The following is a 27,141-nucleotide window of genomic DNA, read 5'->3' as shown; positions in this document are numbered from 1 at the left end:
GCCCACATTCTCGATAAAACCTAACCCTCACGGGACAATTTACAATGACCAATTAACCTACCAAGTTCTGTGGACTGTGCGAGGAAATTGGAGCACCTGGGCGATAACCCACGCCTTCCACAGGGAGGACGCGGACACTCCCTACAGCACGGCACTGGTATTGAAATGCAAACTCTGGAATGCCCCTAGCTGTAATAGCATCGCACTAACTGCTATGCTTTTTAATTGAAATCTACAACATTTTACAGGGCTCTGCAAGACAGACTTTTTTTTTCTGGCCGAGGAGTCTAGAACAGGGCACAGCAGTCTCAAAACAAAGGATTGGCCAATAAGCCACATAAATAACGTGACAATTTCCAGATTGTCAGACGTACTGATTTGTGGAGCAGCAAGTCATATAACCTCTAAGCTAACACGAGGAAATCTGCAGACGCCGGAAATTCAAGCAACACACACACACACACAAAACACTGGTGGAATGCAGCAGGTCAGGCAGCATCTTTAAGGAGGAGCACTTGTCGACGTTTTGGGCCGAGACCCTTGCTCACTCTCCACTTCTGATCCCTCAATGAGTCCTGACGAAGGGTCTGGGCCCGAAACGTCGACAGTGCTTCTCCTTATAGATGCTGCCTGACCTGCTGCGTTCCATCAGCATTTTGTGTGTGTAACCTCTAAGCACTTAGTTTTCCAATTATTACATGTAATACAATATGATGCTGTGTAGAATTTTTATGTTAAATAGCCTGAAAATGTTTAGTAGTTACAAAAATGAATTCTGTTCTTCTGGTAAGATTTCGGAACGTATTTTAACAATCCATAATAACAGCAAGCTCAAGTATCAATCAGAGGAGGGGGTGGGATGAAAAATGTATTGAAAATTCAGAGGAAACAATAGACAATAGGTGAAGTAGACCATTCGGCCCCTCTAGTCTGCACCACCATTCTGAGATCATGGCTGATCATTCACTATCAATACCCAGTCCCTGCCTTGTCCCCATATCCCTTGATTCCCCTATCCATCAGATATCTATCTAGCTCCTTCTTGAAAGCATCCAGAGAATTGGCCTCCACCATCTTCCGAGGCAGTGCATTCCACACCTCCACAACTCTCTGGGAGAAGAAGTTTTTCCTCAACTCTATTTTAAATAACTGACCTCTTATTCTCAATCCATGCCCTCTGGTACTGGACTCTCCCAACATCTGGAACATATTTCCTGCCTCAATCCTATCAAATCCTTTAATTATCTTAAACGTTTCTATCAGATCCCCTCTCAATCTCCTCAATTCCAGTGTGTACAAGCCCAATCTCTCCAATCTCTCTGCGTAAGACAGCCCTGCCATCCCAGGAATCAACCTAGTGAATCTACGCTGCACTTCCTCAGTTGCCAGAATGTCCTTCCTTAAACCTGGAGACCAAAACTGTACACAATATTCCAGGTGTGGTCTCACCAGGGCCCTGTACAAATGCAAAGGGACATCCTTGCTCTTGTACTCAAATGCAAAAGGACATCCTTGCTCTTGTAAACATACCACAAAAATAGATTTGAAGGAAAACTACTGATTTGGCTTAATAATCAAAGTCAAAGTGAGGGTAATTGGCAGGAATTCATACCAGGTCTTGTAAGGTTTTCTGTAAATCTCACAACTAAATATTAGCTCAGCCACAGAAAGTGGTATATACAAATTTTCAATGAACTAAATAAGATTGAATTGTCAAAAGTATAGATTTTATAGTCACACTGAACAATTAGACAAAACTTGTTTGAAACAGACAATTTGCCTGAAGGCGTGATGTCAGAAGAGCTCCAAAGAGCTCTGAGTGCTTACATGTAAATCAAAGTGTTATAAATCGGTAGAGAAAACAATCAAGATATGGAATGATGCCCTCGTGTAATGGACTCAGAAACACCAAGGGCTATTTTATTAATAGCTGAGCAAGAGCAGTTGTAGAGAAACTAACTGGTTCAGACCCAGCTGTAAAGTCTGGCCATCTGAAACCGTATTCTGTCCGTATAGAATTAAGGGAGGCAATATTTTCAAACAGAAGATGAAATGCTCTTCTGGTAGCCTCTGCCGCAATGGCACCAGAGACCAGAGAAGAGGTTAGTGCAAAACTGGAATACATAATTAAGGCAATTACATGTCAATGGTCAGCCTTGCAGATCAACTCATGACGTTCTTCAAAGTCACTCAGTTTTGAGTTTAGCAGTACTGTAAGTGCATAGGTATTGTATCTCCTTAAGTAACATGAGAGAATGTTGTGGGAAAGGGTGAATAATTGGTCAAGATGATGGTGAACCATGAATTGCTAAAATGGAACAACCTCAGACAACAGTACACAGTACAGGCCTTTTGGCACTAATCTTCTTCAAGATCAATCCCACTCTATTTTTCTTTCAGCCACATGTCTACGTAAGGGACATAATCTTACATTTTATTAATGCATCTGCCACTACCATCACCCATCAGTATAATCCTAGTATTCTCCATGGGAGTATCCTACCTGACATCTCCCTCAATATTTTCCTCCAATCACCTTAAAGAGATGAGGGGGTGTGATAGCTATTTCCTGGGAAAATGTGTGGCTGTCTGCACTATCAATGTCACTTATCTTATGCACCTCTATCAAGTCAGCTCTCATCCTCCTCCACTCCAAAGACAAAACTCCGAGCTTGTTCTACATTTCCTCTTATGACAAGCTCTCTAATCCTGGAAGCATCCTGGTAAATCTCCTCTACACCCTCTCCAAAGCTTACACATCCTTCCTATAATGAGGCAACCAGAACTAAACAATACTCCTAGTATGATCTAACCACACTTCTTGTTCTTTATTCCACTCATTCACCTCTGAAATGGCTTGATACACAAATAAAAACGCTACTTGGTCAATCATTGTTTCCTCTGCCCCTCCCACTTCTGCAACTCCAAACATACCCTCTTATAAATTCTTTATTAGTTTGAATTTCAGATTTAATGACTTCTCTTCTTCACTACTTTCCTTTCAACAGATGGTTCCAAACTTCAGTAATTTAGCCCATTGCTGTTATCTCTAGCCTTTTTAAAAAAATTACTATTAGTTTTACAGGTACCTATTGTGGTTGGCCATCCTTTACAAATTGAGGCAGTCAAGCTGTTCAGCTGTTGTGACATCACAAGTCAGCCACCTCTAATAATTAAGAGAATAGCAGATACTGGAAAATGCAGTCTTCCATAATGGAAAAAAAAACTTACTTCAGCTTACACCAATGGGATATGTTACTTAAGCTAAGATCAATGTAATCACAGTTAGCTAAAGATTAAATGGGAATATTTAACATTCACATGGTTATTTCTGAAACAAATGTTACATCCAGCAACAAAACCTGCTGTACAAGATGCACAATGAACTCCCTGAACCCAACAAAAAAGCCAAACTCAAATGGCTCAGGTTCTGTTTCCAGAATCAATGGGGTGTGCCAACCTCAAGAGTACAAATGATACCTTCTATTGGGATAGTACTACTCCCAACAGGTTTCTGGCAGGTTAGTATTTCTAAGTGCAACAGTGATGCAATCAAACATGCTAACACCTAACCAAAATAATCTTAAACTGGCCAGGCGGTACTTTACATAAAATCATGAAAATTTTCTAAGTAGCAAGATGCAGATAATGAAGTTAAATGGGAAGAGTTGTCATCAGATATCCTCCACTAACAAGCATAGAACGCCACAATATTTTCACTGCCAGATCTAGGCTGATACCTCTTTAGACATAAAGACAATGTTTGTAATTTCACAACAAACACAAGTTTTACATCCAGGACTGTTAGAACCTTGCTGACCAAACCCTGCTAAAGTTAACATTGGTTACAGCATTGTTGATAAGAAGCCAAGGGTATTCAAAAAATCACGTTTAAATTGTCTGCATAAACAGCGACCATGAATCATTACTTCAGGTTTTTATGTTCAATTAACCACTTCCTCAAGATTCAAAGAACTGTAAGATCATTTATATTTGGTTTGTCAAATTAACATTAGAGCTCAATTTGCTCCGATCAGGATGACATTATCAAAGTTGTAAATCATGTGGTTGGAGACCTGTCTGCAAGTGGATGGTTGGGAAAGAGGATTGTATGCTGCTGTTTTTGCTTGTGTTGCTCATACACGATGAGCATGCTGCAGTATTGTGCACTACACTTTTGCACAGTACTGCTGCCACAAAAATAAACAAATTTCATGACACAAGTGAGTGACGATAAACCACACTAATATAGGCCTCCATTGTGGACAGGGAGTGGGAAGGGAGAGGGGAGGGTGCAGGAAGCTCCAGAGAGACATTCTGTAAAGATAAGTAAACAAATTGCTTGGAATCAAGTGACGTTGCCTGCTGTCTCAGGGCTGGGTGTGTCTGTACCGATACCACCACTTGCCGTCACTCCTCTACCAAATGTCCCACAGTGTACCACCCTCGCAATTCCCAATATCCTTCGCTCCCACCAGATTTACAAACTCCCTCTCATCTCCATATTGATAAATATGGTACTGTACAAAAGTCTTCCACACATGCATATATGTTGGCACCAGCCTACCCCTAGGGTGTGTCAGTTTCGACGTGAAACACCTCATTTCAATGTATGTTTCAATGTTCGTGTGAAAAATGAATGTAATCAATGAACTGATACATGCAGAAAAGAATACTAGGAAAACTAAACCTTACGAATAGTGTGAAGACAGTAGGCAAAAAAGTATCAATTTAGTTAAAAGCTAACTATCAATATTTAATAGCAGACTTAATATTGAGAAACTCGCAGTATTCTAGGCACAGACACAATTTGTATAAGCAACAATACAGTGCTGACAGCTACTTTTAAACAGAAGCTTTGAGAAACAATGAAGTCAAAGAAAGTGCAACAAAAGGATTGACCATCAACTGGAAGGCATGATCACACAAAAAATAAACCCAAAAGTGAACTGAAGGTGGGCAACAAAACAATTAAACAAACATGGAAGTTCAGTTACTGAGGGAGCACAATAACATCTGATCACAGGGTTGATGTTGAAATTAGACAAAGGATTGCGATTGCTAAATGTACATTTTAGCAAGATACTAAAGAATAACATGATTTCTATGGGTATGAAACTCAGTGTTACAGTGCTAGGTTCATTCCACACCAACATATAGAAGCAAATGTTGGATAACATCCAAGCAAAATGAGTTAAGACTCAAAGCTGCAGAAATGTGGTTTTTGAGAAGCATGATGAAAATATTATGGAAGAACAGAGTAACAAATGAGGAAGTGTTGCAAAAAGCTGGAATAAGAACTAATCTCAATCAGGAAATGGCAGCTGGAATTCTAGGACTTATCTGAGGAAAGAGAAGCCCAAACATCTTGCAGTGACGGGAAAAGTTGATGAAAGAAAAGGTTGCGGTCAACAGCACATGATATTCATGAGTTAAATCAAGGGATGGGCACGCAAAAGCTTATTAGAACTTCTCAGATTAAAGATAGATGGAGGACCATGATCACCCAATTTATACAACATGACACAATGATGACGATGATGAGAATTGAGAAAAGCTCCAAAGAGCATTGTGAGTGAATCACAAGAACTGTTACTGCAAGTCACAATTTGCAGAATTGAGAACAATATCTTCTCATTTTGGTAGATACTTTAAACAATTACTGTAATTTTTAATTAATGAAAAGGAAACTAACTACATCTTAAATACTTCTGAGTACTTGTACTGCAATGAAGCACTTAAACTGTCCTGATAGTTTATAAAAGGTATCATAGGGTATTGACAGACCAATTCTGGTTCCCAGGATAGGAATACCAAGTACCAGATAAATGCATTTAAGGTGAGGGGGAGGAAAACAATGTAGACGTGCAGGGTAAATATCTTACAGAGTGCTAGGCAGTGGTGTAAATGTGTACAGAAGGGTGTAAGATAGACATGAATGTGTAAGAATGAACGGATATTGATCATGTCACATCAAAAGTGATTTAATTTGACTTGGCATGTCTTCAGTGCAAATAATGTGGGCCAATAGGTCTTTTGTTGTGATGTTCTATGTTCTAAAACACCAAGGCATGGAGTGGCGAATTCAACAAATTCCAAGGGGGTCCGCATTGTGAGGAAACAGAACAGGTGCTCCCCACTCTGAAATCCAATTGTCCATTATAATCTCTACTACTGCCAAACCTCTGTCAAGACCAACCTCGACAAAGTGTGTGCCCCTTAAGGTAGCGTCAACAAGTCAGCCTAAAGTGGATGGAAGTTTTGATGGAATATGAAGTTTCTGGCCTTTATATAAAGGACAATCAAATTACCAGATACTATCAAAGATTCAAGATAGCTTGAAGATCAGTAGGACGTAGTCATTAATGGACATAGCTTGAACTTGTCCATAGAGCACTTGTCATCTGTGCCAAGGCCACACAGCCAATTTTGACAGTTCAACTTGCAAGTGGCTGAGGTATCCTATAACAAGCAGTCAGTTAAATCCTGGTCAACTGTTTGCACAAACAGTAATCACCCAGTACTGATCATGTTGGCACTAATCATTTTTCCTGCCAATGATTAAGGAAAATATAACAGGTTTTGTACGCATGAATTATACTTCTCAAAATAAAAACACCAGTGGATGACTCTGCAATTTAAAGTTCTTCTGTCTGGAAGATTGGGTTATTTTTTTTTAATTGGTAATAGCTTGGAAAGGAACAATATTGAAATTAACAATTAGACTAGTTGAGTCCAAATACAGTCAAAATTACGAGGAAGACTGAGGTCAGATCCAGATTCGTGTGTGTGTATATATCTCTAATATACATTGAAACATATAGTGAAATGCGTTGTGTGAACAACCAACACAACAAGGGTGTGCTGAGGGTCAGGCTGCAAGTGTCACCGCACATTCCAATCTCAATATCGTATGCCCACAATGCTCATAGACAACAAGCAACAGAAGTATAAAACAGCAAACACACTCACTCATCCTCACCCTCACCCTCCAAGCCCAGCACAGGTTTTCTTTGAGCCTCCAGCAGACTTTGGATCTCCAGATTCCCCAGTGGAGCTACTTTTGAATATAAACAAACAAAAAATTCAATTTCACTTTGTAGCCTTTCCTTGATCTATAATATTCGTCCTTATCCAGTTCAGGTATTTATTAGCTGCTCATCTAATTTCCTTAACCTTTGAGAATCACAAACCCAAGTTATCACACAGTCACTATTTATTTGCCACCAGGCCTGATAGGAACTAAGTACAAAGCACCTGTTAAAAATGGCACTAACATAATCCAATTGGTTTTCAACGCACTGTTCTAAGCACCTGATTAGGAGATTAATATTAATATTCTTTCCAAGGAGACAGCAATGCAAAATGCTACTGTGCAACTCTTGAAACATTCCCATTCCATTTTTGAAACTATTAAACATTTAAAGAAAGTGATAATGTGGAGAAAATATGGAAGAGAATGAGAGAACAGAGACTGAGCCACAGAAAACAGAATGAGCTTTGCAAGGGGCATATACAGTAATAGATCTCTTATGTAAATCAACAGCAATCTAGTCTAAATAATTTTATTAAACTAAGAATCTTGCAATTTGTATTGTTGATTTCAATACAAAATATTAAAAATTTGTTATAAATGAATAGATTATTACCAAGTCTGCTTACCAAATAAAAATATAGCTTAGCCTACACTTTAAAAAACCATTCGCCTATATTAATTTCAAGGCTGAGCTATACAATTATAACGTCTCTCAGCTATAATTGATGAGGCTCTGCCTATGGCTTGCATATTTAGAATTATATGCAGTGAAATGCAGTGCAAATGGATTCATTATTTATAAAAATCTCTGCTGTTCATCTATTCTTTACATTGCGGTACAAGTGCAGCATTCTGCAACAATCGTGAAAGAACAGAATTAACCGCACGTACAAACACGGTAGGGTACCAAGGTATACCCTAGAACACAAGGACCTGGGAATACAGATCTAAAAAGAGGCATTGCAGGTAGGAAGGTTCAAAAAGAACACTTTCAGCACATTAGACTTGGTCCCTGAGTTGGAGAAAAAGGTTGAATAGGTGAGGATTTTATTCACTGGAGTAGAGGAAAATAATTCATTATGTGCTGCGTTGCATGATGTGGATAATTACCGTCATGATTGCTCTTGGCAAATTTTTCGACTACAGTGGTTGCGTTGCCTTCTTCTGGGCAATGTCTTACTAGACAGGCGACCCCAGCGATTATCAATACACTTCAGAGATTGTCTCACTGGCATCATTGGTTGCATAACAGTTGCCCATATGACCATCCACCTGCTCTCACAGCTTCACGGAACTAAGCAGCTGCTACACCTTGCCCAACAGTGATCTGCAGGCTAGTGGAGAGATGAAACTCCTTGCACTTCCTTTGCTAAAGACTCATGTCTGTCCCACAATCCATTGGAGAATCTGCAGAGATCATATAGAGGTACACAAGACTATGAGTGTTGTAGATATGGAAAATGCTTCCAGGCCTCTTCTCCTCAGATTGGTTGAGAATAGAATTAGAGGTCAGATATTAAGGGTGAAAGGTGAAATACTTAACAGGAACCTGAGAAGGAACTTCTTCACTTTGAGGATGGTGTGGGTGTGGAATGAGCTGCCAACAGAAGTGGTAGATGCAAGTTCCGTTGTAACATTTGATAAGTTTTGACAACTACCTCGATGAGAGAGCTATGTTCTAGACACAGGCAGATGGGACAAGGCAGAAGATCAGGTTGCATGCAATAGACATGTTCGATGACTGTCACTGTCACACATATGAAGCCCACTTCAAGTATCCAGAGACACAGAAATTTAGAGTTAATTACTAAAAGGGTATAGAATAGTTAACCACCTTAGAACCTTTATTCAGTATGGGTGAAAATTTGGTGCATGAATAGGGTAGAAGAGCGTGGTGATAACAATTGTGGATTAATAGTACAAAGTCTTAACCAACACACAACCTTAAATTTCATTTTGACATCTCGGAATATGAATCAGTTAAATCTGGATTTTTCATTAATACATGGAGTAATTGTAACTATGAAACTACTGACTGTTGTAAAAACTCATTTGCTTTACTATTCTTTAAAGGAAGAAAATGCAATAACCTCATCTCCCACTTGGCCTATGCACTCTGGAACAACAGCAGTGAAGTGACACAATTATTGTAAGAAGTGGCATAAGTAGAATTGTTCCAAGGAACACAAATTTTCCATGAGCACTTAGACCCACACCACTAAGCTCAGGAACACTTATTACTTCTCAACCAGAGGCTCTTGAACCAGAGGGCATAACTTAACGTGCCCCACCACTGAACTGTTCCCACAACCAAAGCACTCACTTTCAAGAACTCTTCATCTCATGTTTTTGATACTTACTGCTCATTATTTGTTTGACCTTTTTCCCCCTTTTAGTATTGCACAGCTTGCTGTCTTTTGCATATTGGTTCTTTGCCCATCTTGTTGTGTTCAGTTTTTCATTGATTCTATTATGTTTCTTCTTTGATAACATATTCTGCTTGAACTGGTGATTCAAGAACTATTTGTATATTTGCATGTTAGGAATGGAGAACCTGTGCTCCTCTCAGCTTGTCGCAAATGCAAAAATAGTTATTCAAGCAGTTCTTATGGTCAGTTCTGTGTTGAGGTGCATCCTGACAAGATATTGCTCACATGATTATTGTAATTATTTTGATTCATATTTCACAGTAAACTATTGACTCTAATATACAGAGCAAGTTTCTCCATCAAGTAAACCCAAGAAATAATGGCCTTAAACAGCTGTACTTAACCGAGCTTTAAGCATGATAAGCCATGCATAAAAGTAATCAGTTGCATTAAACACCAACTTTGAACAACTAAATCTGAATTGACAGATAAGGCCAATACTCCATTAAATGAAACATTTCACAGGCTGAGGAAAGTGATGAAAACATTAGTATGAAGATTCCTGGTATGTACAATACTCGATCTGATCGTATTACTCTGGACAACAGTGGTGAAAAGACTACAAATACCATTGCAAATGGAATATTACACCCCAGTGACTGTAAGTCACTTAAATGTAATAGTCACGCAGGCTTTTCAAAACTATTTGCCCATCAGGAAACAGTTCTGGGGATTTCTTGCTTAGCAGAGGACAAGGTAATAAACACTGAATGCAGAGATAAAACCCATTCTGATAATTTACTTCCTGCTATGACAAGATTAACCTGTCACTATGCCCACCTGAAACCCAAAAAGGTTTCAAAAGGAGCCAGAGAATCCTTAACAATAAATGTTTTATTTACACCCAAAAGTCAAAAAACTAAATATCTCAAGTACAATTATGCAACATATTTCACTTAAATTCACCTCACATACCGACCAAGGAAATTACAAACCGAAATATCAGCAGAAAAATAACACTATACTTCTATCTACCGTTTTAAGAAACATCATTAAAGACATAATTCACAAAACACGCAGTAAATAACTAATTTTAATCGAAAAGGTATAATTTAAACCGAGTGAATACAACTATAACTAACTTTAGACTAAACAAAATGCAGAGACACTGGGGAAGGTAAGGGCACATAATAAGAGCAAATCGATGTTCAATGCTGAAAGAGAAATAACGAGGAGACGAGCGGAGATCGAAGGTTTAGTCCGTAAAGCAGTATGCCGTGCCCCGCTACAATAATTTTACAAGACCACCCTTTTCTGTGCCGCCTTACCTGTCTTCCTACCATTGCCACTCCGTCTCCCCGAGCGATGATGTTGTTGCTGCTGCTGCCGGCGTTGGGTCCCCACGCAGCCTCCCATCAATGACGCCCTTGAGCCCCCGGGGCGTCTCAGCCGGTCCCCGCAAAGCGCCCGAACTTCGGCAGAAACTCGCTGCAAGTCCACCCACCCTTCATTGACTGGATCTGAAAACACCCCCTGCAAAACTCAACTCCTAGAGAAGTCGCGGCGCCACTGTCGTTTCCCACTCCACCTGAGGTGAGGTGTCCCAGGGGTGGCGGACTGCCCCTCCCTGCCGTAACGAGGGGCAACCACTTGCCCCCTAACCTGCCAGTGAGCAACTGCGAGTCAAACACCTTCACTTTCATCCATTGACTAACGTTTTCGTCCTCCTGACTTGGAGAGAGCAGCCCCCAGGAAACAGCTTCCCCCGCTCTGCCTCAGAGGAGGAGGCGGACTCACTCAACAACCTGCCTCCACCTGGCACCTGAGCGGCACCGCCGTCCCTCAGCACCCGCTGTACGGCGCCTGCGCCAGGCTCACCCCGCACGCGGCATTGTGGGTAGCCCCGCCTCCTCGACGTCATCGCACCTGACGCACACGGACCGCCGCGGGTGCGCGCTGCCGAGGCGGGGCGGAGCTTTCCTCGAGGGCGGCCATCCCCTGTTGCCTTAGCAACAGGACGCTCCTTGTTGCCCGGGTAGGAATTCCAAGACTGGTAACTTCGTGAATGAGTTTGTTGTGGCCACGTGCGCTGAAGAACTCTATTTTACTTCCGTCAATTCATGTGATCTGAGAGACGATGGAAATCCATCAAACACGAATTGCCCGACCTACAGAGTTCCCCCAGCACTGAACACAGACAGAACACTGTGGAGGAGCTCAGCAAGTCAGGCAGCATCCATGGAGGGGAATAAGCAATCGAGGTTTCGGGTCGAGGACTGGAAGGCAAAGGGACAGTAGCCAGAATAAGAAGCTGAGTGCCAGTGGAGGAGCCAACTTGGTAGGTGTTATGGGGAGACCTGGTGAGGGCGTGGTAGGAAGGTGTGGGGGTGGGATGAAGTAAGAAACTGGGAGTTAATAGAGATAAAAAGCTGAAGAAGGAATCAGATAGGGCCGAGGGAGAAAGAAAGTTGCGTTGGGTAGGTGAGGAGAAACAGTGCGTTGAGTGTAAAGCAAAACAATAATGGTAAGCAGAATAAAGTGCGACAGTTATAGAGACCGTAAACTGTGGGTAGAAAACAAGGTGCAAGGCCATAACCAATTAGATAGTGAGGTCAAGAGTCCATCCCATTGTCCTGAAGGACCGTTCAATGCTCAAAGCTATCCTTGCGCCTGTCTTATCTTATGACAATCATTTGTGGAAAATACTATTTTTAATTAAAAAGGACTAATTTGTTGAGATATCTTTTTTATTATCTGAAAGAAAATTGTAAAAGAGTACTAAACAGGCTTAAACGCATCCTCGTCACTTCAGCTGCAGCCTTACCACGTGACCTGCGTGGTTTGACTGCGCCTGCGCACCCAGGAGGCGGAGGGACTTTTGAAGATGGCGGCCGACTTCAGCGTGGTGGGTTTGGTGGAAGAGTTTGTGATCGGGCAACACGATGGGCCGGCGAAGGACTTGGCAACAGGTAAAGGGTGGGAATGTAGCAGCGACAGCGTATTTCTTGCTTAGAGAATGCCGGGAGAGGGGAGCTGGTGCACGAAGAAAAGCCATTTATCCTCGGCCCTGTCTCCTTGGTAACGGTTGTCGGTATCTCCTTCCCCCACCCTTCCCCGGAACAGACTGTGCCGTGGGTCACTGATGTCTCCCTCAGCCTCACCCTTTAACCCTCGGCAAATGGATTGAGGTGTTCCATATCAACCGCTCCTCTGGACTAAAACCCTCCGAGGCAACTCGGATCTTTTTTCCCTTATACGGGGCACAATTGGGCTCCACTTCTTGACCATTGCTAATTGCTCTTTAATCTGGCATCCTTGGCTCTGTAGTCCGTTATAGACTGAGCATGGACGGCAGATTTCTTTCCCTTAACTCATTCAACTCACTGCTGTCCCTTTTACAGTCATCAGTAATTTTTATGATCAGTATTTTAATCAGTTTTATTTACTCTTGCTCGGATGGAATTTAAACTTGTATATGTTAAATAATTATCGAGGGTTCTATCCGCTCAATCAATATGATAAAATACAATTACTATAGCCCATTTTGCTGGGTGATCCATATCCATTTTGGTAGTGAGCGCTGGAATTTTTTTTTTAAAAGCTCGTATTTGGTATAAATCCAACTGAGGATTTCAGGATAAACTTTATTATTGTGGCCTTGGCACTTTTCAACAATGTTTTGCCTTGTTTTATATTAATCTGCCAAACAGAAGTGTGGAGTATTTGGTTCACAGAGCACATTGGGGTATATTGTACATTACTACCCCACCATTATTTAATATATTATTTACTGAAGGTCAATGCGAAGATGGAGCAAACAATTTTATAAACTTTGTTAGGTTTTATTCCAAGAAGAGTTAGAAGTCTTAGTGCAGTTGTGCAGGGCTTGATGCAACTACATATGGACTTTTGCAGATGGTTTTGAATAGGTGTTTTTCATTCTTCTGGTTTCACAGATAGTGCATTTGCTACAGGAGGAGAAATTGAGTAGACTGAGCTTGTATGGAAAATATTTGCTCAACTATGGAGTTCAAAACTGGGGGGGGGGGTCATAGTTCTAAAGTAATGGATATGTTGTTTAAGACTGATGAAAAATTTCTTACTCAGTGTTACATTTTAGAATTCTTTACTCAGTAGGTTTTTTGGTCACTGAAGGGTCAAGGGTTCTGGAGATAGTAACTCAGATGGTGCTGAGGTAGATCACCAGCCAGTTTCTTAACAAATGGTGGATGAGGCTCAAAGGACTGCTTGGCCTCCTGCTTATTAAAGCAGATAGTGCTGGGGATACTAATGAATAGGTCATTCAGACCCTTTGATATGATTGATCCTCATTCATATAAATTATCATCTTATAAAATTGTATGCATTACGTATCTAAAAACGATTTTAGCAATTTGGTCTATAGAGCCTTCAATAGAAGAAAAGTACACAGGCTTGCCACACTACGCAAGAAGAAAGTTCTTATCGTTTCATGGGCCTACTAGTTTAAGACCAGCCATCCATTTTCTCATAAAACAAAGGGAAATATTGAACTTGTTAGGCCTGTTAAAATGTCTGAATGACAATTCTTGTTATTCTTAACTCTACTGAATAGAGGCCAAGTTGACCTATTCTTCATATGATTGTCTTAACATTTCCACAAATCAGCCTGGTTGATCTTTGTTGCTCGCCCTTTCATTTGTACTCTCTTGGTTGGGTAAGGGACTAAAACACTGGTGTTTTCTAAGTGTCATGTTATCACAATCTCAACTTTATTTCCTGCTGCTGATGTCAGGATAACTGGGCTCTAGCTTCATTTTCCAATCTGTAGGAACTTTTCCATAATCCATACAATTTTCAAAGCTGGCAGGCAGTGTTATTTGCATAGTTGTATCTTAGAACTCTGGAAATCTTTTGGCTATCTTTTGACTTTCTGCATTTTATAACTAATACATTTATTTTTAATTCCTGTATTTCATCAGTTGAATTTTACTTGGTAGTACTGTGTATAGAGGAAGCTGTAAAGGGATAGTAGACAATATATGGGTCAGTGAGTGAAAGCACGTCAGGAGAAGTATAATGTGGAAAAATAATCCACTTTGCACAAACCAAAATGAACCAGTCTGCTTAAAAGGCAACATACAAGTGTAAGTTAAGGCTCTTCCCTTATTCAGTATTTTTACAATAGGATGGGAATTTCTCCCTCCTTTGGCCTTTCTGGTAGTGAGTCCTAAACACTGAAAATACAGTGTCTTTTTGATAGTGTGTTTGAAACACAATCTACAATGTGCCTGTACCTAACCATACTGGTGCATATGTACTGCTTATGTTAATCAAAATGGTTTCTTTATGGGTAAAAGTAAACCTGCTTCTTTGTTAATGCTACCTGGTGAAAGAGTGTTTCTTGCAGAGCATTCTCAAAGCTTCTAGCAGTTTGTTTACATTAGAATTGCTGATAACGGGGATTGTATTCATTTGTTAATCAATGGGGTAATGTTATTTTGTCTTGTGGGTCTGGGAGCGGGGTTTTCGCGGTCTTTTTGGGGAGTCAGGAAGGAGACACCGAAGAAGGTGGACGTGTGCTGCACTGCTCGGTTGACCACCAGGGTGGTGCCAGGTGCAAGGACGCGGAGGTCGGTGGAAAGCGACGAGGTGTCAAACGGTTCGATGGTTGAGCTCCAATGATGTGCACTAAACTGACTGAACTCTGATAAGTTTGACGACTTTTACTTATTTTCTTTTCCTTCATATATACTGTATTGGTACTCATTTAGCTTTAGTAAAATCTTTAAAGTATATTCTATAACAATATCTGGTGTGAGGTTGATATTGTGTGTGCAACACTGCATTAACTTGATTCCCACAGCACCTGCATATACGGGAGGTGGAGTTGGAGGGTGGCTGGAGATTTTCCTCCTGGACATATACCAGCCTGTTGGGCAAGTGTTACACATATGACAATCAACTTAAGTTGACTTGATGTTTAACTGCTTGCATTTATGTCCTCCACTTGCTAACCTGATCTCTTTAGAAAAAAGGAGGAAATCTGCAGATGCTGGAAATTCAAACAACAGCACACAAATGCTGGTAGATTACTATCTTTTCTTTCGGTTAGTCCTGACGAAGGGTCTTGGCCCAAAATGTCGACATCGCTTCTCCCTATAGATGCTGCCTAGCCTGCTGTGTTCTACCAGCATTTTGTGTGTGTTGCTCTTTAGAAAAAGGTCCTTTCTGTTAACCCTGCCTAGTCCCCTCTTAATTTTATGACACATGACTCGTTTCACGGTATGTTTTGATGTACATGTGGCACATAACGCCTCTTTTGTTCCAATACAAACAATCACAGTCTGGTGTAGGTTCTGGGGGGAATTCTGTTACGCCGGAGCAGTGATTTAGAACAGTTGCTTTTTTTTGTAGAAGGTACATTTACTGGGAATCGTATTTCAGTTGCGCTTGCCATAAACAATTGGACATGCGGAAAACCATTTGTCTATGAGCATGCGGGTTGACAGGTCTACTTCTGAATTAATGACTTGTACTGTTTCAACTGACTGAAGGTAACTATTCCACAATCATTCCTTCTCTGTTACAACAGTAAATGCCATTGGGCTTCATACCCAATATCAAATCAAAAGACAGAGCATTGCAGATGTGCTGTTTTTCTTAGGAGAGTTGGAGAAAGGCTTAGCCAAGTCATGTGAAATCACCTTTTATTGTCATTTCAATCATAACTGCTGGTACAGTGCACAGTAAAAACGAGACAACGCTTTTCAGGACCATGATGCTATGTGAAACAGTACAAAAACTGCACTGAACTACGTAAAAAAACAACACAGAAAAAAACTACACTAGACTACAGACCTACCCAGGACTGCATAAAGTGCATAAAACACAAAAAGACAATAGGCACAGTAGAGGGCAGTAAGTTGGTGTCAGGCCAGACTCTGGGTATTGAGTCTGATAGCTTGGGGGAAGGAACTGTTACATAGTCTGGTCGTGAGAGCCCGAATGCTTCGGTACCTTTTCCCAGATGGCAGGAGGGAGAAGAGTTTGTATGAGGGGTGCGTGGGGTCCTTCATAATGCTGTTTGCGGATGCAGCGTGTAGTGTAAATGTCCGTAATGGCAGGAAGAGAGACCCTGATGATCTTCTCAGCTGACCTCACTATCCGCGTTGAACCTCAGTGGGATTCATAAACGAGGATGAGCATTTTCACCCACTGACGTTAACTACTGTCACACTTTCTTCATCCCACCAAACAATGATAAACAAATGACAGTTTACTATGAAAATGCAGTTTGTGCAGTAAATCCTAATATGTTGTTTAAAAAAAAGCCCTAGAGCTTGATGATATAAGCAGAGAGCATGAAATAAAGTCTAGTTAAGTTGTTAGATATACCAGTACTTTATATAAAAGTACATTTCAGATTACAGGCTCCATGTTATAGGTGTGAACACTGTTTCCTCCAAGGTATGATGGGTGACTGATGTGTTTGTGGCCTAAGGTAGAAGGAGTCAATTTTAGAAAACCTAGCACATTTATTCTTTTTTTTGGAATTTCTTTTTTTAATTGAAGTTCATCATAAAACATTTGCATAAGATGTATTTCAGATATTGTACATTTATATCATATAGTCATATATGTCACAAATCTCCACCTAATATTTATCTGAGTTATACATTTATAGAAAAGAGAGGAAAGGGAGAACAAGCGAAAGGAGAAAACTAATTTCAAGTAGGGAGTGATCTTTTTTTAACAACATATTCATTGATTTGTGAGAATAAAATCGGGCCTATGAGGTGTTATGTAGTTAAACCATTTTTCCCAGTATGAATCAAGTTGTTCCAACTTATGATTAACAGATGCTGTTATCTTCTCTATTTTGTAAATGTCCATTGTAATTTCCATCCATGCATTTAATGTTGGGCTCTCCTGTGATAACCATTTCCTAGTAAAAGTCTTTTTAGCAGCCACCAGTAGTATATTCATTAAATATTTCTCTCTTTTCAACCATTCTTGAGGTATATGCCCAAAATATATGGTCTTACTTTCCAAAGGTATTTCACATTTAAAGATGTCTTGTAGGGCATTGTGTATCCCACTGCAATAGTCTTTGATAACAAGGCAGTCCCAGAAAATATGATAATGGTTTGCATTATCAATTTCTCCAGCAAACTGGGAGGTTACTGTCATAATGGGATTTCTGTAGAGAGTGTAATAAAATATCAAGTTTTTCCATCCATTTCTGTGAACTGGTACACTTCCGTTGATAGCTCCATATTATTGTCCATTCTTCCTCAGATATAATTATTCCTCCTTCCTTCTCCCATTTTTTAATGTATGAAATCGAATGTGTTTTAAGATTTGACAAACCATTTTACATGCTTGAAATGACTCGATGACCTTATCTGAATTATATGCTTTTCTAAATAGCTCTATCAAACGTGTCCTTGCGTTGGTTACATTTTTAACCATCCTATTAACATATTGTCATACCTGTAAATACTGATAAAAGTCTTGTTTTTCCTAATGTGTTTCTCTTTAAGCATTTCAAAACTGAACAGTGTTCCTTCTTTCATTATATTGCAAAGAACTGTTATTCCTTTAGCTGTCCAGTCCTTAAATCTAGCATCCAGTTTATTGAGCTTAAAATCCGAGTCATGTGCACACCTTTTGAGAATTGTAATATCTCCCTCTAGTTTATCTTCTTTTATAATAGTTTTCCATATTTTAAGAGTCCATTTCACCCATGAGTTATCAATAGTATTTGTATACCTTGTAGGTTGTTATCAGCCAAAATTGCCTGTATGGGGATGGGAAGTATCCCCCCCTCAATGTTTGCACATTTATTTCTCAACATAGTACACACTTAGTCCAGCGGTTGTGGAGCATATGGATTTTAGACCTCCAGAAAGTGTCCACAGATGGGTGATTGATAAATTCATGGCCTAAGGTAGAAGGAGATTAGTTATACAGCTCTCGTTCCATGCACGTGCAGGTCAACTCTGAGTGATTATGCAGCAAGTTTGAAGTTAATAACTCATCTCCTTCTACCTTAGGCCACAAACTTATCAATCACCCCTCGTGTATGACCACCTGGCAACTGAAATGCTCTCATGCACATAGCCTTTGTTGCCCTGCTGCTGCAACAAAGACAGATGAGAAAATATGTGAAAGATTTTCATTATACCCTTCAATTAATAAATAAAATTAAAAGTTTTTGGTTTTTCAGTTTTCATTCTAATTGTTCATAGTATGCACGTTGTAAAAATACCATTTAAAATTATGTGCAGTTGTCAGCATGTGTAAAAAAAATTTCCTGCTGAGAGCAATGGTTGGTCTGTGCAGCTGTTTTAAAAAAAATTAGAGGGAACGTTGGCTGTGAGTATTGAATTAGCCATGATTTCAGTTCACTTTGATCAAATGTGCCTTGTTCAAAGATGTAAATTTTGCTACAAACCCACTTCCTTCCTGAGTAGGAAAGGAAGAATAAATTGACATACACATAGCACTTTTAACAGCTTCAAGCCAATTCCAACTCATTTTCCATTACATCAAAGTCAAAATATATTAATTATCAAAGTATGTATGCAGTATACAACTCCAAGATTTGTATTCCTGCAGACAGCCACAAAACAGAAACAGCATAGAACTCATTCAAAGAAAACATCAGGCACCCAAAGTGCAAAGAGAAAGAACAAATCATGCAAACAGCAATAGAATGAGTGAATAACACACAGAATATTAAATATCAAACCGCTGAGTTCTTGAAGTAGTCTAAGAATGTTCAGTTTAGTTCATTTCAGTTCAATTTAGTTAGTTGGTTGCAGAGCCATTACAGGTCCCTATGGAGTACATGGTAGGGCTCTTAAAAACCTGTGCAGTGGGTGTGTTCAGAGACATTTTCAATTCCTCATTCCTATAGTTGGAAGTTCCCAACTGCTTCAAAAGGCAACAATTATAAAAGTGCCCAAGAGCAGGGCGAGCTGCCTTAACGACTTGTCCAATGTCACTCACATCTACAGTGATGAAGTGCTTTGAGTTGGTTATGGCTAGAATTAACTCCTGTCTCAGCAAGGACCTGGATACACTAAAATTTGCCTATTGCCACAATATATCTACTGGGGAACAAGATCTCATTGGCTCTTCACACAGCCTTGGATCACCTCGACAATACAAATACCAAAGTCAGAATGCTGTTTATTGGTTACAGCTCAGTGTTTAACACAATCATTCATACAGTTCTGATAGAGAAAGCTCCAGAACCTGGGCTTCCCTTTTTAACTGGTTCCTTGACTTCCTAACTGGAAGGCCACAACCTCTGCGCATTGGAAATAACATTTCCACCTCACTGACAATCAACACTGGCACACCTCAGTGATGTGTGCTTTGCCCACTGTTCTAGTCTGTCTACACCCATGACTGTTTGGCTAGGCACAGCTCAAATACCATCTATAAATTTGCTGACAATACAATCGTTGTTGGCAGAACTCCAGATGGTGACGAGAAAGCCTGCACAACTGAGATAGATCAGCTAGTTGAATGGTGTCACAACAACAACCTTTCACTCAACATCAGTAAGACTGATTGTGGACTTCAAAAAGGGTAAGACAAGGGAACACACCAGTCCTCATAGAGGGAGCAGAAGTGGAAAGAGTAAGCAATTTCAAGTTCCTGAGTATCAGTATCTCTGAGGAGCCAAGATATCAATGCAGTTACAAAGAAAGTACGTCAATGGCTAAATTTCATTAGGTGTTTGTGGAGAATTGTTATGTCACCAAGAACACTCACAGATTCTGCAGATGTACCATGGAGAGCATTCTGACTGGCAGTATCACTGTCTGGTATTGGGGAGAGAGTTGGGGGGGGGGGGTACGGCACAGGATCAAAATAAGCTGCAGGGTTGTAAACTTAGTCACTTCAGTCATGAGCACTAGCCTCTGTAGTATCCAGGGCAATATCAACAAGTGATGCCTCAAAAAAGGTGGCATAAATACACTGTAATGCACAATTTTTATATTATTATGTATTGCATTGTACTGCTTCTGCGAAGTCAACAAATTTCATGACTTATGCCAGTGATATTAAACCTGCTTATGTTTCTGATTAGATTAAGGCAGCTTTTCTCAACCTTTTTACCTTGGAGGAACCCTTGAAATAATTTTCAGGTCTTAGGGAGCCCCTGCATAAAAAATTTTATTATTCTGTATCTATAGCTCATAGTACATTAGCGTGATCAGTAAGTTGGAGGTATAATAACCCAAAAATAATTGTCAATGCTCTTTTGAGTAGAGAATGAATTTTTAGCCAACCTTTCCTGAAAAGGTAGCTAAGCTTAGCTTACTTTCTTGAAATTAATCTCTATCTTTCCTTTTCATAAATTTTAAAAACTCATAAGGCAAACATAATAAATTTCTGTTAAATAATTGGCTTAAGCCAAAATGGCATTTAGTTATTCTAAGGATTGACTCAGTAGATTTAAATAAAGGTTGTAAATTGATTTTAATTAATGCTATTTACAACATGAAATGTTGTTGACAATGTTAAAGCAGTGTGTTTTGACAAGGTCAGAATTTTGTTTTACAAGAGAAATGAAACCTCTCCTGGAGCCAACCATTGATGGGGCACCATCTGTACAGGTGCATCACAGTACCTCCAAGATTGACATTTTGTTTCCAGTTATGAAGACAAAATGCTAAATATATGTTGGCATTTGCTTGTTTTGGGCAGCTCTGCAACAGGAAATGTTTTCTTGAATTTTACTATCATTTACAAATGTTACAACATGGCACTTATTGGTGAAATCTGTTGACTTATCAACTTGGATAGAGAAGCTGTCGTTTTTTCAGTTTATCACACTGAACTTCTTCAGCATCGTGTGACAAGCCATCAACATGTTGACTTATCGTACTGTTTGAGAGTGAAACCTTTTTGATTTCTCATACTACATCTTGTCCTAGCATTTTACCCACTATAATTCTAAATGCTGGCATCATTAGGTTCTCACCAACTTTGTGACTTTTCTTTGTCTGCGTTATAAGTTCTGCTACTAAATAACTTGCTTCCTGAACCTTTTTACTCAACTTTATTAACAAAAGTCTTACTCTGTTTTGAGATTCGAACTGTTAAATGTCTTTTCAATTGTGCTGGAGCCATTGCTGCATTAGTAAGTTGTTCGCCACAGTCAGGCACAATGGGATAGGACAACCTGGCCACCAGTCCATGGAAAACACATTGATAAGTAGCTTTCATTGTAAAGATGGGCTTTTTGTGTCTGTTATTGCATAATAAGACTATAAGACAAAGGAGCAGAAGTCGGCCATTCGGCCCATCAAGTCTGCTCCGCCATTTCATCATGAGCTGATCCAATCTCCCCTTCAGTCCCATTCCCCTGCCTTCTCACCATAACCTTTGATGCTCTAACTAAGATACCTATCAATCTGTGCCTTAAATACACCAAATGACTTGGCCTCCACTGCCGTCCGTGGCAACAAATTCCATAGATTCACCATCCTCTGGCTAAAAAATTCTTTTTGCATAAGAACCACATATAAACTGCAAAAAATACAAAAACTTCACAATACTATTCACTTCTAACCTACACAATCCGCCTTTTGTGACATTAACAACAACAGCAAAGCGGCAAGCCAGCAGCTGAGTTGCAGCGCGTAAAAATTCAGTTTTTAGAGTGAAATTTTCCCTCCAATTTTCTACTGCACCAGTAGAGTTTGTTCACTTCCATAAGTCAGTCAGTGGTGCATAAGGGGAAGTTGGGGAAGGTAATTTGGAGGAAGAGGCAGACATCACAGCCCAAGTTGGGCAAGACCATTCAATGCTTGGAAAATGCACTTCCTGCTCCTCATCAGCTTACTGTCCTCCCCTCTGCATACAGTGCTCACCTATTATCAACGGCCTCCCCATCTCATGTTAAAAACTGAAAATGGACTCAACTGCGCAGTACCATACCAGGCTGCGAGGTCTCCAATGAGATTGCTAAAGGGGCTGCTCAGTCACTGCCCACCACTAGTAGCATTGTTAGCATTGTACAATCTGCCAAGTTCAAAAAGCTGTGTTTTTTTCAATCATGATCTTTTGCGAAACCTTTAGCAACCTCTAGAAGAATCCTAGGGTTCTGGGGAACCCCGGTTGAGAAACCCTGGATTAGGGTCTCCTTTCCTGTGACTATGAAACAAGATTCAAATATTCATAATTTATTTTTCAGTGGACAATTTGCTCTTTCCTGTCCACCAAATGTTTTTACCTTGTCCCAGCAAACTTTACAACCTACTTGTGGATTAGCATTCCTTATAAGAAACATATCTTTAAAAGATTGCTCCATGAACCTGTTCCCAAATTTGGCATTGCATTGGCAGTTTTCTTGTTGGCTCAACATAGTTTGGGTGCAGTGCTACTTATTTAGGTTGATTTTAGAAGGATTTTCCCCTTTCCAGGCCCTCTGTTTTTAGGAACACATGCTTTTTCTGTAGAGGCTAGGTGGGTGTAGGTATTCTTTCGCCATAGTGATGGAAGGGGAGTCCTGACTGGTGGTGGCCTGCATAAGTCTGAGTGGGTGGTAGGCTGGGAAAGAGGTTTGTTGTCTTGCTTGTGCTGTTCTGCTGAACTCTGTGAGCATGCTATGTTGATGCTGGAATGCATGGGCTGCCCCCAGCACATCCATAGGTTGTGTAGGTTGTTAACGCAAGTAACACATTTCACTGTATGTGTAGATGTACGTATAATAAATAAATCAATCTGAATCTGAAGTAGATAATGCAGAGAACTTCCTACTTTTTTGTCAGGATAAGTGTGTAAAGCTTGTGATCTGCTATCCTAAGTGAGGCAGATTTCTACATTGTTCTCTGCTTGTTTTAGTTTTTGTTCAGAATGCAAATTGCCCACGCTAATGTGGCATACTCTCTTTCCACCACTCTCAACCTCAGAGCAAGGTTCAAGTACCACTAATAGCAGAGTGGTGTTCTTGTTCTGCAGTTAGAAATGGGCATAAAATAAAATTAGAATATGTATATTTGAAGTGGCACCAATTTTTACTTGTATGCCCTAGTTCAAAGATTCGAGTTGTTTATCTCTCATGAGCATTGTACATAATTATATCTACGTGGACTTCCACAGGCAATCAAAGTGCATTGTAGTGTCGTGGGTGGCAAGTCTGTTCATCCGCAAACGTTGCAGATGTAACATAAAAAGCATGACCAATAGTTGTGGCTTATTTTCACTTAGATGTTGAGTGACCAATTATATTAAGAACTTGCTATGTAAACAGTTTCCTGTAATGCTGTGTTGCTGGCCCTGGCCGCTGTTTTGCACTGACCCGTTGCACAATGTGCAATACTATAATAGCTTTAAGAGTGCTTGATTCCTTTCTTAGTTATGTTCTGGGCTCAGATCGGCCATGAATGTCAGTCAAGATTTGTGAACAGTCAATATGAATGAACTGTGTAATATCTTTAATTTTATATTTTCCTGGAATTTCAAAACTGGGAGCTAGTAGAAATAAATAGAAAGTCCACTGATCCTTGGAAAGAAACTCTCTTTACATATATGACCTAATGGCTAGGCACAGCTCAAACACCGTCTCTAAATTCATCAATGATACAATTGTTGGCAGAATCCCAGAGGGTGACAATGAGGAAGAGAAGAGTGTGATAGATCAGCTGATTGGTGTAAGATTGATTGTGGACTTACTGAAGGGGAAGATGGGAGAGTACACACCAGTCCTCACTGAGGTGTCAGTTGTAGAAAAGAGCAGCTTCAAGCATCAACATCTTAGATGACCTATGCTGTTCCCAACACATTGATGCAATGATAAAGAAGGAACTCCAATGGCTGTTCATTTGGAATTAGAGATTTGGTATGTTACCAAAGACTCCTGAAAATTGCTACAGATGTAAGGTGGAGAGCATGCTGACTGGTTGTATCACACCTGGTATGGAGGCTCCAATAAACAGGATTACAAGATGCTCAGAGGGTTGTAGGTTCAACCAGTTTGATTATGGGCATAATCCTCCTCAAAATGAGGATATCTTCAAATGGCAGTACCTTAAAATGTGGTATCCATCACGAAACACTCTCACTATCTGAGATGTACTCTCTTTGCCTTACTATCATCAGGAAGGTCATACAGGAGCCTGAAGACCCACACTCAATGTTTTAAGACCAGCTTCTTTGCCTCCACCATCTTATTTCTGAATATTCCATGGACTACCTCAGTAATCTTTTTTAAATCCAGTATTTATTTGTTGTTTTAACTTGGAGTAATTTTATGCTGTACTGCTGTCACAAAACAAGAAATTTCACAGCCTACGTCAGTGATAATAAACCTGATTCTGAAAGTATTAATTGATTTGCCTGAGCATGGAAAGCACATTTCCTGCCTGTTTGACATTTTATATTAAAATCAAAGGTATTCTGCAAGAGGATATAATAATAAAGTTAATTCATGGCTGTAATATTGTTGAAGAATTGGGATTCGGGCACATAATGCAGAATATTAACTGTTTGTTTTTCTTTTCAGGTGTCATTGATGGAAAATGTACTATACTGGAAATTGTAGAAGCATTAGGGTAATACAAACATTCATTTTTCAGTCTCCTAATTAGTCTTTTCATCATTTGGGAACAGTGGAGTTGTGTTCAGGATGCAACCCCCACTTACACTGAAATGAAGAACAGAATGTTGCAGAGAGTCAGCAGATAGGACAGCATCTTTGGACAGAGAGCAGAGTTAATATTTCATATCATTGACCTTTCATAGAAATGTGGACAAAAGTCATCGTGTTTCATATTTAGAAAAAACCATTGCATAATTCTGTACTGCATGTAGTTGATCATAAACACAAGAGATTCTGCACATGCTGGAAATCCAGAGTAACACGCACAAAATGCTGAAGAAACTCAGCAGGTCAGGAGCATCTGTGGAGAGGGAAAACAAGCCTACATTTCAGGCTGAGACCCCTTTATCAGGTCTTGACTTGAAATTTGATTCTTTTTACTCCTTTCCATAGATGCTGCCAGGCCTGCTGAGTTCCTCCAGCATTTTGTTTGTGTTGCATTTAATTGATTTTGTTTATTAATGAATCAAATGTTGATGTTATTATTACTTAAGTGTTGAATTTCCACTATACTCTGAGCAAAAAAATCCATTCAATCAATGTTGTATTAGAGATGTACAAGTTTATGGTTAAATATGTGCAGAGGAACAGGAGTAGGCAATTTATTCTTTTGACTTTTCTTCAATTCAGTATGGTCATGGCTGATCTATACCTCAATTTATTAGCTCTTGTTGCAGGTCAGCTGATAGTTGTATCTAGGAAAAAATCTGTCGGTCTTGAAAAAATCGATTACTCAGAACTTGCAGTATCTTGGAAAGCAAGTTTCAGATTTAGTGATTTCACTCCTATATAACCCAGCTCTAATCTTAAGCATATTAACATTTTTAATACCCTTGATTAGCTCACCTTTTAATTACATAATTTTATCAGAGTCTATTTGGAACTGAAAGCAGGGGACTGTTTCTGCACTTAGAGCACGATGAGCTCACAAAGCCACAGAGGTTCATTCGTTGATTGAATTCAAAATGCTAAAGTTCAAAGTAAATTTATTTTCAAAGTATTCATGTACGTGTCACCATATACTACCCTGATTAATTTTCTTCCCAGACATTAACAGTACAACAAAGAAATATAATAGAATCAATGAAAAATACACAGAAACAATGATTTGACAAATTAATGTACAACAGAAACTGTGCAAATAGTGTGCTTTTGCTGCTACTTTTCTGCTGTTATTATGTAGGTTCATGATACCATTTGCATGAAATGAGGTTTTTCTCTTTGGAAATATTTTAGGAACAGTATCCTTTAAGAAGGGAAGCGACATAAACCTGGGGTATTGTGTAGGCTTGTATTATTCTGTATACTTCTGTTAATGGTTATGGTACATTGTTATGTAAGTGGACTAGTATGTGAGCTAGGTGCATTCTAATTGCGTTCTTGTACCTTATTAATCGGTAGAACAAGTTTAACAAATTCTGAGCCACGAACAAGAGGCCGAGGGGTGCACCTGCTGTCTCAGGTTCTGCTGCAGTCGTATTCTTCCCTCAACCAAAAAGAAGGTAAGAGGCTGTTTCCCTTACAGGTTGAGAAAATGCTAAATTAAATATTTTTAAATCTAATATGCAACTTTGGCTAGCATGGGCAACATAGACCAAACGTTTTCTTTCTTGTGCCCTGCTCATTCAATGACATGCCCAAGCCCTGGAATGAAATTGTATTCTCACCTTTCTTTGCTTAGCCTTACTAGCTAAAAGTTATGATTAACACTGTTTTTACTTTTGTATCTTGTGGCTCTATCTAAAGTTTTCTGGTTACGTTGCTACTTATTTATAAGCCACTGTTTTGCTATTTAGTTAGTTAAGTGTGTTGTAGATGTAAAAGTGGAATTGTTTGTTGAGGAACTTCGTTAGCACTTATGAAGTTGAAAACTATATTCCCAGCACATGAAAACAAAGTACAAACTTGCATATACTTACCCGAGAAACTGACTACAAATCTTTCAAAATGAAGTAACCCAAACTAGTCTAGGGTGGCATGGTAGCATTGCTGAGGCCTCTGTGGGTCAGGGTTGACCATGGATATTGCGTCCTGGCTATCTAAGCATGTGAGCCACGGCAGTACAGTATGGAGAGTAAGCGGTTGCCCATGTAGCAGACTCCCTCTCTCTATGCAGCTCTGATGGATCC

The 27,141-nt window shown here is 39.7% G+C and overlaps 2 protein-coding genes across 3 annotated transcripts in view; one reads left to right on the top strand and one right to left on the bottom strand.

Annotated features, from left to right (window-relative positions):
- The window catches only part of ubtd1b (ubiquitin domain containing 1b), a 101,258-nt gene extending 89,954 nt beyond the window's left edge, over nucleotides 1–11,304 (bottom strand). The window contains exon 1 of the mRNA XM_059947150.1: nucleotides 10,734–11,304. Within this exon, the coding sequence (XP_059803133.1) occupies nucleotides 10,734–10,821 (88 nt within the window). The 5' untranslated portion in view covers nucleotides 10,822–11,304. The remainder of the gene's footprint in view (nucleotides 1–10,733) is intronic.
- A 113-nt stretch (nucleotides 11,305–11,417) lies between these two features.
- mms19 (MMS19 homolog, cytosolic iron-sulfur assembly component) overlaps nucleotides 11,418–27,141 on the top strand; it is an 84,169-nt gene continuing 68,445 nt past the window's right edge. The window contains exons 1-4 of one of the 2 annotated variants that reach the window (XM_059947133.1): nucleotides 11,418–11,743; nucleotides 12,218–12,374; nucleotides 24,917–24,965; nucleotides 26,414–26,514. In XM_059947133.1, the coding sequence (XP_059803116.1) occupies nucleotides 12,290–12,374; nucleotides 24,917–24,965; nucleotides 26,414–26,514 (235 nt within the window). In that variant the 5' untranslated portion in view covers nucleotides 11,418–11,743; nucleotides 12,218–12,289. The remainder of the gene's footprint in view (nucleotides 11,744–12,217; nucleotides 12,375–24,916; nucleotides 24,966–26,413; nucleotides 26,515–27,141) is intronic. The other variant, XM_059947135.1, reaches the window with a different exon arrangement.

The sequence above is a fragment of the Hypanus sabinus genome, chromosome 22, assembly GCF_030144855.1.
Source record: "Hypanus sabinus isolate sHypSab1 chromosome 22, sHypSab1.hap1, whole genome shotgun sequence".
Classification (NCBI taxonomy): Eukaryota; Metazoa; Chordata; class Chondrichthyes; order Myliobatiformes; family Dasyatidae; genus Hypanus; species Hypanus sabinus.
Note: the sequence above shows the minus strand (reverse complement) of the source record. Positions and strands in the feature narration are given on the sequence as shown.